Source organism: Asparagus officinalis, chromosome 10, assembly GCF_001876935.1.
Source record: "Asparagus officinalis chromosome 10, Aspof.V1, whole genome shotgun sequence".
NCBI classification, from domain to species: domain Eukaryota; kingdom Viridiplantae; phylum Streptophyta; class Magnoliopsida; order Asparagales; family Asparagaceae; genus Asparagus; species Asparagus officinalis.
In genome coordinates, this window is record NC_033803.1 from 69,757,232 (window position 1) to 69,768,887 (window position 11,656).

General features: G+C 35.8%; 2 protein-coding genes across 4 annotated transcripts in view; both read right to left on the reverse strand.

Annotated features, from left to right (window-relative positions):
* On the reverse strand, positions 950-5,104 carry LOC109825102 (serine/threonine-protein kinase AFC1-like). 3 transcript variants are annotated; one of them, XM_020391831.1, is made up of 12 exons: positions 4,921-5,104; positions 4,047-4,227; positions 3,382-3,408; positions 3,123-3,243; positions 2,979-3,027; positions 2,782-2,896; positions 2,344-2,435; positions 2,023-2,155; positions 1,849-1,913; positions 1,649-1,746; positions 1,412-1,514; positions 950-1,294 (listed from the first exon to the last, which is right to left on the reverse strand). In XM_020391831.1, exons 1-12 carry the CDS (start codon positions 4,999-5,001, stop codon positions 1,157-1,159), a joined length of 1,203 nt encoding a protein of 400 aa, XP_020247420.1. In that variant the 5' UTR covers positions 5,002-5,104; the 3' UTR covers positions 950-1,156. The 3 variants fall into 3 exon arrangements, with proteins under 3 accessions (XP_020247420.1, XP_020247422.1, XP_020247421.1); XM_020391833.1 differs by having other exon boundaries at positions 2,023-2,142; positions 2,310-2,435; XM_020391832.1 differs by lacking the exon at positions 4,047-4,227.
* Positions 6,067-11,656, reverse strand: part of LOC109826880 (pentatricopeptide repeat-containing protein At4g01570) — a gene marked incomplete at its 5' end in the record, with an annotated part of 5,882 nt that continues 292 nt past the window's right edge. The window contains 2 exons of the mRNA XM_020393896.1: positions 6,067-6,536; positions 10,313-11,656. The exon at positions 10,313-11,656 is cut by the window's right edge and continues 292 nt beyond it. Coding sequence (XP_020249485.1) covers positions 10,476-11,656 — 1,181 coding nt within the window. The remainder of the gene's footprint in view (positions 6,537-10,312) is intronic.

Consider the following 11,656-nt stretch of genomic DNA (forward strand, 5'->3'; position numbering starts at 1 on the left):
AGGATTTTGAAAAACACTATGCATAATAAAATATTAATATTTTACTGTAGCAATGGGCCCCACCATTTTGTTTTATTTTCCATTTTCAAAGTTGGTGGCTGGATAATTTAGCATGTGGGCGGCTGAGGCTGCTGACATTTAATGGGCGGGCATCGCGCCCGCTTTAAACCCGCCCAGGTGAAAACCCTCGCTATCCTGTATTCCCGTTTTCTCTCTCGTCTCTCATTCTCTCTAAAATCCCAACGATGGCGGCAGCAGCTCGAAGAAAACCTCGAGGCGGCAGCAATGTCATGGACTCGATCTACTCCGTCGTCACATTCAACACTATGAGTCTCACACAATATTGTGGAATAATTGAGATATATGTCCATTGAGTTCATGGCAACATAAGAACGTTTTTTTGATTAGGACAGAAAAGTGATGGCCAACGTGCCAGCGTTAGGACACATTCAACGCTATGAGCCTCACACAATATTTTCAAGGTTTATGTGTACGTGTAGAGAAAGGGAGGCTAATAAAACGGGGTTTTATTTTAAAATTTTAGTTAATGTTCTTGCATACTTAGCGCTTCTAAGTAAATATCTAACGGCTCGTTTCCTAAGCAGGAATCAAATCAATTGAAAATATAATAAAGTATGACATGAAATATGTTAGAGAAGTTAAGATTATTTGACATTTACCAAAAAGAACGAGAAATAAAAGATTGGCGCTTCTAATCTTTTCTTAGAGGAGATTACCCCTAATGGAAAATAAACTAAAACCCACGTTTGCAAAAATTTTACGTTCAGCAGCAATTAAATATTATGAGTGCAAAAATACTTTAACACGTATATAAATTATAATCACACTGACCACGGCATTTTCGCAAACAATAGATACTTGCAAATTTCATAAATAAAACTGCACCCTCAGCAGCCTTGAGCCAGATTCTTACGCTCATCACCATACATCTACACACTTCCAACGGATGTATGACTTTATTGAAACATGTTACAGTTGTATACAAAAAGGATGAAGTTAGGCAAAACTTCATATATCTCAACCCACAATATATACAATGAAAGAACTCAAATTCGAAATCAATACGGCTAGTGTACAGGTTAAGGGGGGTCAAAACAGCTGCGACAACGAATCAACAAGATTTCATCCCTTCTGATTAGTGTTTCCTCGTAAAGAAAGGGTGCTGCAAAGCTTCTTGCGCAGTCAACCGTTCGGAAGGTTCATACTTGAGTAGTCCTTTTAGCAAATCGACAAGATCGCCCTCTGAGTGGTCAACATGTTTCATCACCAAGTTCTGTAGTTGGAGGAAAAGAAGCCAAGGATTAATCCTAATTCATCGCATCTGATTGATTAAAAACTTCATCGCATCTTTCATGCAAGATGAAGATAACAAAAAAAATGTGTACTATACCTGAAGGCGAGCTAACTTTGAAACGGCCTTAATGCTATCCCTGGAAGATGCACCTTCTGGCCAATTTAATCGACCTTTTCTGGTGTATTTCTCAGCACGTCGACTAATAAAATAATATATTTAAAAAAGCATCAGAATTAAATAAAACACCCAGTCCATGCTAAAGTTTTTGTTGATACCACAATTCAAAGCATGATAAATCTCAACAACAGCATGTTAAAGACCAAAGATACTTACTCTGCTCTCCTTAACAAATGTTGCGGCAATGAACCTAAAACCCTCTCCATCATGGCCAAGTGTTCTAAGTTCTCATGGGTCTGGAACAATGTCTCTCCCTGCAGTTGTCCAAATATCATATACATCAGCAATTCATGCTTCAATAAATAAAGGAATAAATAAAGGATGATCCAAAACACACACATATGTCTAGAACTTACCGAACAAAGCTCCATGAGTATACAACCCACACTCCATATATCACAAGGATAACTCCATCCAAGACCTGATAATAACTCGAATTAGTTACATTTTGATCTTTATGGAGAAAGCACCGCGATTTAATAAAATCAGGAAACTAACAGCTACATAATAAACAAGCGTAAATCACCCACCCAGAATAACCTCAGGAGCCCGATAATGCCTTGTAGATACAACATAACTATGGTCTTGGCTATCATAGGTTGTGCTGCCAAAATCAATTACCTTGATAGCACTAGATTTGGGTAATCTTACTGAGTGGCCAACCTTAACCAATCAATCATTAAAACACAATCAGCACACTTCAAGCCCTAGCATGAACTTATTAAGCTAAAGAACTTATGAGATAATAATCTCAATAGCAAGACTGAACATAGAGATCTTTCTGTTTAATTAGATAAAGTCAACATAAACAATCAACGAACAGAACATAAATCATCCACCCCACCAAGTACCTTGTAGTCGGATACTTTTATGTACTCAGGAGAAACGAAAAGAATGTTCTCAGGCTTCAAGTCGGTATGTATAAGATGCAATTCATGCATAACTGCAAGGATGGGGAAGAGAGAACAAAAAAATAAACACCATAAACATCTTGCTCATACTATACCAGATCAGCAAAAGTACATCAGGACATCTTGCACAAAGTAATGCACAGTAGATGACCTAATATTGACATGTCTAAACTACCGAAGGACAGTCAAATCAAAGAAACTAGATGTCAGCGAAAAGTACTAAGATGCAGGTAACCTAATCGCTCACTAGAGCAAATAAAATTCGCAGATGCTGAAAAGCTATGCTTAATACTGTAACCCCAAAACAAATGGGGGGATACTAGGGTCATGAGAGTGTAGACTGAAAATGATAAAAGCTGTGCAAATAGTTTTACACACATGTGATGGATTCCAAGAGTTGTCTGCCAAGCTCACGAACTAGATCAGTGGGAAATGGGCGATAGCCATTTTTCCGTAGAAAATCATATAAGCTTGGTCCAAGCTTCTCAAATACCTGATGAGATGAATTCACCCAGACTTAAAACAAGGTCTTGGGGTCAAGTAGGGAAATTTACCGAGAATAATTATATACTTACGATACAGATATGATTACGATAGTCAAACCAGTTCCGTATTTGTACACAACTGCAAAATAAGTAGCTTACGCATTTATAGCTTATTCCAACAAGAATGATGACAAATTACAAATAAACCAGGTCCAAATAGAGAAAATGACTCACCGACTAACAGAGTTGTCTTGCTCCTTCAATCGCTGAAGGACATCAATCTCAATCATAGCATCCTTACGATATTTATCATCAGAACGAACAATCTTGATNTCCAATACCTGTCCGAAGGTACCTGGCATATATAGTAGAAGGAATCACGCAATGAATTTTTTACTCATTACACACAACAAAAATAAAACTAAGAACTTGACTAGCTAACATAATGTGAAAGACTTGAAACAATAATCAATTTAACATGTTGAAAACTAACCTTCGCCCATTTTGCGGTAGATTTTATCTGCAAGAAAGAAAAATAAAAAATAAGTAACAAGATAACAATAGCATCCATGAAAATTCAAAGAACCCATTCATGTAAACAATATGTGTAAACACTCTATAGAAAACCATGATGTAGAAAATAGGTGTTATCCAGACCTGCATCTACATAGTCAGTCGAAAAACTCTTTTTGAAGTAAGAATGGGCCATAATTTTCAAAATATTCATGTAAAAGAAAACCAGAAATGCCTAGTAACCTAACTGAATCAAAAAAACATAACCAAGTTTAAAGATGCCATACAATTAAACAGTTGATTTTTTTCATTTTGTCTTGGTAAAAACTTAAAAACTCTACCTCATCTATTTAATAAAAAAGTTTAATTATTCTATGATTGGTCAATACATGATAAGACTATACTGATATGAAGGAGAATTTTACACAAAAAATCAGCAAGAAAATCATTTATTAAAAGAACATAGGTGAAAACAAACACAACTTTCACTCTGAATCAATTAGGCCATTGCTCTGTTCCTCGTATGCACATAAATATATATGACACATACATGACGCATGAGCAAAAGTCACATAGAAGTCGGACAAAAAGACTAAATAAAAAATATAATAAGATTCTGAGACAATAATGGTCGAGTATAATTACAGCGAGAAGTTAAATTATCTCCAATTGCAAACATGTAATGACCGTCTTTATCATCTCCTCTCCTAGGAGGGGAGGCATTTCGAGCCAATCCATTCGCGTATAAAGAAGATGCCATCGATGATACCAAGCTTGACAAGTCTCCAAGTCCAACTTCTTGCCCATATAACATTCCTATCTGAGCCTACACAGAGCCACCCATTTGTTCTTTTCACTCAGTAAAGATAATCATCATCATCGTTTTAACTTCCACCAATAATGGAAGACCAATTAACTAATTATAAAATAAGTTTGTGGCCAGCATATTATAACCTCAGAACAAGAATGATATCATAAATTTATGATGAAAAAGAGCGTCAACTGCGAAGAGAAAGGATCAGGGTTCAAGACAATGTAGTCTTCATCCACATCTACAAGGATATATTTTATAACAATATAAAAATTAAACTTTTATCTAAACTTGCGAAGAGAAAGGATCAGGGTTATCATTCCAAGACTCCAGATCTAATCAAGCCCATCTTAAAACAATTATTTATCAACAGATTCAACAAATTCTTGTTGATGAGCTACGTATCCAAAGCGTTTTTCTTACACCATAATTAGATGAATCAAATTCATTGGCCAGATCGACGAAACCCAGCCCGGCCCTAACGAAAAATTAGAGCGGATCCTTCCCAGATCCAATCAAAGAATCATCAAGAACTAGGGTAAAATTGGCCTGATATCAACGATCGAGATAGACCGGATAAATCTAATCAGTTATCCTAAAATAATCGACCAAAGAATTGCAACAGGCCCAAGATCCAATTGATGAATCATCAAGAACTACTAAAATCCAAGATCATAAATTTTCAAAGAAACAGATTTTAAAAATTACCTGGGGCTGGACGTCCCATCTTGGCCTTTTCCTCGGCCGGTGATCGATAAGGGTACTTTGATTCAAGCATTCAATAGCCATGATCGATCAGCTAGTAAAAAGATTTGAAGAGATTTGAGAGAGAGAGAGAGAGAATTTGGGGAAGAACGAAAACCCTAAACTTGAGAATCGTCAAAGTCGGTGGTCGGTCCTCAGCCCTTATCGTTTACCTTTTATAGGCGAAAATTCTCATGCACGTGAAACTCACGTGCTACATGCTTGGGTCGGGTCGGGTCTGCCAATTGGTCCGTATGCCCGTTTTCCAAATAAATCGGATTCGACAATACTCAGATCATAAGGAATCACTTCCTAATTTTTTTACTCTTTTATTCGATTCCTTGTTTATGTTTATGTTAAATTTAAAGGGTTTTTAGATATTAATCATTTGCATCTTATATAATTGCATGTTAGCCCCTCAAATCTTGAAAGCATATTAGTCCCTCAAATTCTATAGGACGATGGTTGGTTTAACTTCTAACCCTGCATCTGCAATCACAAAACCTTCTGTCACTCTGATCATTCAAATCATTTGTGAAGCTAAAATTTAGGCTCTGATTCTTTTTCTAACCATTGGAAAGAAGAACTTAAGTGGGTCAGGGTTTCTTCAAGTGTGTATAGGGGTTTAAACACATTAAGAAATGGGTTGGGGAACATAACAAATGGGTAAAAATGTCATTTTTCTCGAACCATTAGATTTCACAGAATATTTTCCCCAATTCTAATGTGATTTAACTTGAATGACCATTTCGCAAGATCCTATAACATTTGAGGGACTAATATGAACTATTGAAGATATAAGGGACTAAAATCTTGAAACCACTAAATTTAAAGATTAAATTCATTAAATCACAGACACCTTTAGATTCTTAGGGGAAAAAAATATAGCATCCAATATAGATTAGCTGATTATAAACATGGTTCAAGATTGAAAGCAAATAGAAAAGGGACAAAGTTTTTGCAAAAGAACCATTCAATTCCACCTTGTCCAAGGACCAAGCCTCCATTCAGACTAATCTTTACACACAATTCTTACCCTAGCCTTAGCATCAAACTTGATTCCATACTAAATTTTCTGTATCCAAGAAGTTCATAACTGAGATTCAAGTATGAAACATAAAGCTTAAATCTTTACTATTCCATGATTTAGGTATCCGTGACCTGTAAAAAGAGGAATACAAGTTTAAAACATGCTTATGACAAAAGAGACTTGCTCTCATCAAGAAACTAACTCAAGCTACATCACAGCCATTGATAGTATCTAATGGTTTTACTGGCATAATGACACCATATCACTAGTTTCAGTGAGAGGAACAATAAACCAAAGATCTCGAACACAAGATCACATCAGAAACGACGGCGGTAATTCATTGCTTCATAGAGATGATGCTCTTATACTCGAGGGCTTCATAATTACACATAAAAGCCGCAATTTGGCTTTCTGATTGGTGTTTCTCCCCCTTGTATACAATGAATTCACTTGTGAAGTGATAAATTAAGCAGATACAGTTTCGAGAAGCATTTTGCCCCTTCACAAAGTACATCTTGTTTGAGGTTTCATACTTGAGTAGCTTGCAGTACTGCAGGAGAAGAAAAGTAAGCCGAGGTTAGACAGCATATTGCCGCTAAAATCTATAGGAAACAAAATAAAAAGAATAACAGTTGAGAAATACACAAGAAACAAAACACTTTAAGATGTGACAAGGGCATTGAAATTAGGGTTAATGGCACATAGACTCCCTGTAGTATTGCATTGTACACTTGTTACCCCTTAAATTTGATGTAAGCAGATAAACTCCTTAATTGAAAAAGTTGCGACTCTTTTACCCTTAGCTTATGCCCGTCTTGTTATTCGGCAAATTGACCTCTCACTCGGGCAGGAATATATCTGCCTATATCAAACTTACAGAGTAATACGGAGCACAATATGATGCTACAGGGGATCTACGTGCAATTAGCCCTTGAAATGTATCACGTCAATATCTCAACCTCATAAACAAGATTGCTTTCCAAGTAGTTTTCAACTCTGGGTCTAAGGGGAAATGAGACGATAAACAAGTCTCCCACTCACCGATTGCAATTGCAATAAGCTGTTTTGGCACTCAAAAGTAGTAGCACAAGAATAATAAACTTATTCAGTGAGCTAGGGTGTCTTAGATAACAAAACAAATGCATGGTACTGTGAAATAAGCAATGCAAATGGATACAAAGTAATGAGGTATGAGGTCAAAGGACGCTTCCCTTTTAGGTAAAATATGCTTTCTTATAGCTGGCTTAACATGCACGATGCACGTCTTCCAAATACTTGCTTTTAACGTAATGACCTTGATTGAACTGCTTTCATATCCACGCGCAATTACATACAAACTGAATACTCTGGTTCATTATCCTTAAGTCCTAATTGTCGCATTGATAACATTTAGATAATATTGCTTTGCATCATTTTTGAATCGTGAAGTAGGTTTATAACTTTATATACCTAAACCTAAGTTCATTCATAACAGTCTTAACTCTTAACCAAACATGGTAGATGGAAGTAATGTTATCGTATCAATTTTCTGACCACCAACTATGTTATATATGTATTTATGTATGTGTGTGTGAGTGTGTATATAGATATATATAACTTCGAACCAAGCATAAATTTTGTGCTTGGTAGTGAGGTGTCTCATTCTCATCCACTCTCTAACACATGTGAATGTGGTCCCCCATTTGAATGAGTGTCTAAGAATGTGTCATCTCACTACCACGCATAAAAACTTGTGCTAAGTACCAAGTTCATCCATATTGCTATATATATATATATATACACAGATACACACACACACATATATACATGTACATATACATACATATATATATAGAGCAATATGGATGAACTTGATACCAAGCACAAGTTTTTGTGCTTAATAGTGACGTGGCTCATTCACATCCATTCAGTCAAATGGGAGACCACATTCACATGGATTGGAGTGTGGATGAGAATAAAACACCTCACCACCAAGCACAAAACTTGTGTTTAGTACCAAGTTCCTATATTTTTCTCATATCTATATCTACACACACACACATACATACATGTACATATATATACACACACATATGTATACATATATGTGTGTGTATATATACACACACATACATATATATATATATACACACACATATGTATATATATATATATATATATATATATATATATATATATATATATATATATATATATATATATATATATATATGTATATACGTATATACATATATATGTATACATGTATATACATACATATACAATTATATGTATATCTATATTTATACTATTCATAAAAGACAAAATGAGTGTCAAAATTTTTGAATACCTATTTTGTCCCTTGCAATTTTCAAATTTCCCATCCTATCCCGATTTTCAACCCCCCCCCTCCCCCGGCTCTCCCTTAGATACTAAACCTAGAAAGTTAATAACAATAAATAAAACCTGACCCTTCATCATCCCTCTCACTAATTCATCGCCTTTATACATTGTTTTACAACAAAAAGGTAATGAAATAGCGATAAAAGAGTTAAAAAGACGCCCTTTATTAGTTGCTCTTTGAAATGGCCTGCTAGTCTCATCTCCAGCCTCGTCTCTTCTCCTCCTCCTTCAGCAATTTCTCTTAGTGATGGACAAAGTGACTGATTCCGCAGCTAAGAATTGGGTATTGAAAAGTATGAAAGGTATGAAAGGAGAAGATTCGTGCAACATGGTGCGGTTATAACATTGTTAATATTCTATCTTAGACGTGAGTTAATCCTAAATCTAATTCTTGCAAGAAGATTTAAGCCAATAGAAGACTCAAACCAATAGAAGGTGATGAAAATTGATGATATCAACAAGATATATAGCACTAAAGTGAAAGAGTATGGCAAGCCTAAAAAAGGATATAAATAAAAGAAATTAAGGAGATGAAAGGTAAAAACATTAAGATAAAACCTAGTCACAAATTATTTGAAATAGCATTATGTCTAAGATATTTAGTTATGTTTCTTTTGTTACTATGAGTTTTAAAAAGAGAAAAAAAAGAAAAAAAAGGGAAAACATTATAGTAGCCTACGAAGTTCAATTGTTCATTTAAGAGATTTAGTGATTTAGGGTGTTGAGTTTTTATCTTTTTGTTCAAGTTGTTGCATTTTTTGTCAAATTTGTTAGCTTGTTCGTTTTTACTGAAGATAATTGTGAAGGTAATGTTCATAGTAGGTACTCATGTATAAATAAGATGTTTGTACTGATGTTGTGTAGTTAGTCTCTGCTCTATGCAAAGTGTGTTTTTCATAAAAATGACAAGATTACCACGTGCAATCTTAGTTGTCCTTCAAATGTTTCATTTGATATGGTTTCTTAACATGCATCACGTGCAACGCACGTATTGCATACCACTGTATGTGTATATATATAGAGAGAGAAATATAGAAATTTGGTACTAGCTACATATTTTATGTTTGGCAGTGAGGTGACCTATTCATATTCACTCCCCAACCCATGTGAATTTGATCTCCCATTTGAATGAGTAGATGAGAATGCGCTACCTCACTACCAAGCACAAAAAGTTGTGCTTGGTACCAAGTTCCTCCATATTGCTCACACACACACATACACATATCTATATACATACATACATATATACACATATATGTATACAGATATATACATGTACACGTACACGCACATGCACACACACACATATGTATACACACATATACATATACATATACATGTATACATGTACATGTACATATGTATATGTATATGTATACATGTACATGTATGTATGTACATGTACATATACATATACATACATACATGTACATATATATATGTATATGTATACATGTACATGTACATATACATATACATACATACATGTACATACATACATATATATATATATACACACACACATACATATATACAGATATATACATGTACACACACACATATAGTTACAGAACTTAAGAGAGAATTCTCTATATGCTTTTCAACATGAGGGGTCATTTTGGATCATAAAGGCTAGTAGGTAAATCTAACAATCGAAGAGATGAGAAAAAAACAAATTGACAACAGTACGTAAAATGGTCGCAAGTACAAACATTAAAGGAACAAAAAACGAACACAATCCTAGAATCTAGCTATTTTTTTCATAGCGAATCTTTCCTGTAACTAAGGTTACAGGAAAATCAGACACCACTAAAATTAATCTAGCAAACTCAAACAAAACTAGCCGAACAGTCAACAAAGCTTCCAACTTTTTTTTTCCATGCATCAATGTAATTGATAAAGATCAATAAGCTTCAAACAAAGGAAAAGAGACAGAAGAGGTACCAATTGGGCTCAAGCCCCGAGCCAGAAACGCTTTGTAAGCTTCTTCAGTTTGTGCTTCTTCATCTTTCTCTTCTCACTCTGGCCATTGGATTGCCAAAACACAGGTAGAGAAATTACCGTGTCCTTCTCAATACAAATTCTACTTCAACAATGACACATATAATCATCTATCCTTGTTGAGCTCCTCTTTGTACCCAATCGATGCCTTTCGAAGCCTAACTTTATCGACCTCCTTCCCAAGATAATCCAAAATTGTGTCCGTAACATGATTTGGCGAGCACCCAGCAGCCAACATTCTTCTCAAATACTTAAAAGCATCCTTAACTCTCCCTGCCTTAGCATGAACCTCTATAAGAGTATTGTAAGTAACCACATCAGGATTTATCCCACTCTTTATCATCTCTTCAAACAATTGATTCACTTCATCCATCTTTCCAGCTTTCCCCAGGGCATGAATTGAGGTATTATACATCACAATATCGAGATATCCTCCTTTCTTCAGCATCCTATCAAGAACCACGCTCCCGAGATCAGCCTTGCCCATTTTTCCTAGCCCTTGAATTATCATATTATAGGTTGCAATATCACCCGAGCAAAGAGTGCTTCCCATATTTTGAAGAACTCCCCATGCCTCTTTCAAATACCCCTTCTTTACAAACGAGCTCAACAAAGAATTGTAGGTGTAGCTCACCGGCTCCCTCCCAAATGAAGTGAATATCTCGAATAACTTGCATGCAATGCTTAGCTTTCCTTTGGCTAGGAAAATAGACATGTATGTGTTTATCATATCAACATCAAAAGATTTGATTCCCTTATCCTGAATCCTCCGCCCTTTACCCACCGAAAACTTATGCGAATCATCGAAAGATTCAAATTTGTTGGCAAGTAGATCTAGATACGGAGATGATGACCACTCATCTTTCACTTCCTCATCGGTATGAAATTCACCGTCATCTTTTATCGGGCACGGATCAACCCAACTCAGAATATCACTCAGACTACCCACTGATGGGAATATCGGCGTGTAATCCTTCCCCTTATCCTGTGGGCTTCTAAGTGAAGCATCCATCTCCTTCTTCCACCTCAAAACATTTGGCAATATGGCAGTATCTCTAACATGCTTCACTAATCTTTCAGCCGAATCCCATCTCCCATTCTTATGCAATCCCATCAAAAGGGACGTTATCGTGACCAAATCGACGACAAACCCTCTCTCCTCCATCTCCTTCACCAAATCTAAAGCTTCCCCCAACCGATCCTCTCTACACAAATGCGAGATCACAATGCTGTAGCTAATCCCATCCACGTACTGCCCTTTCTTCTTCAACCCACAAAACAGCGCAT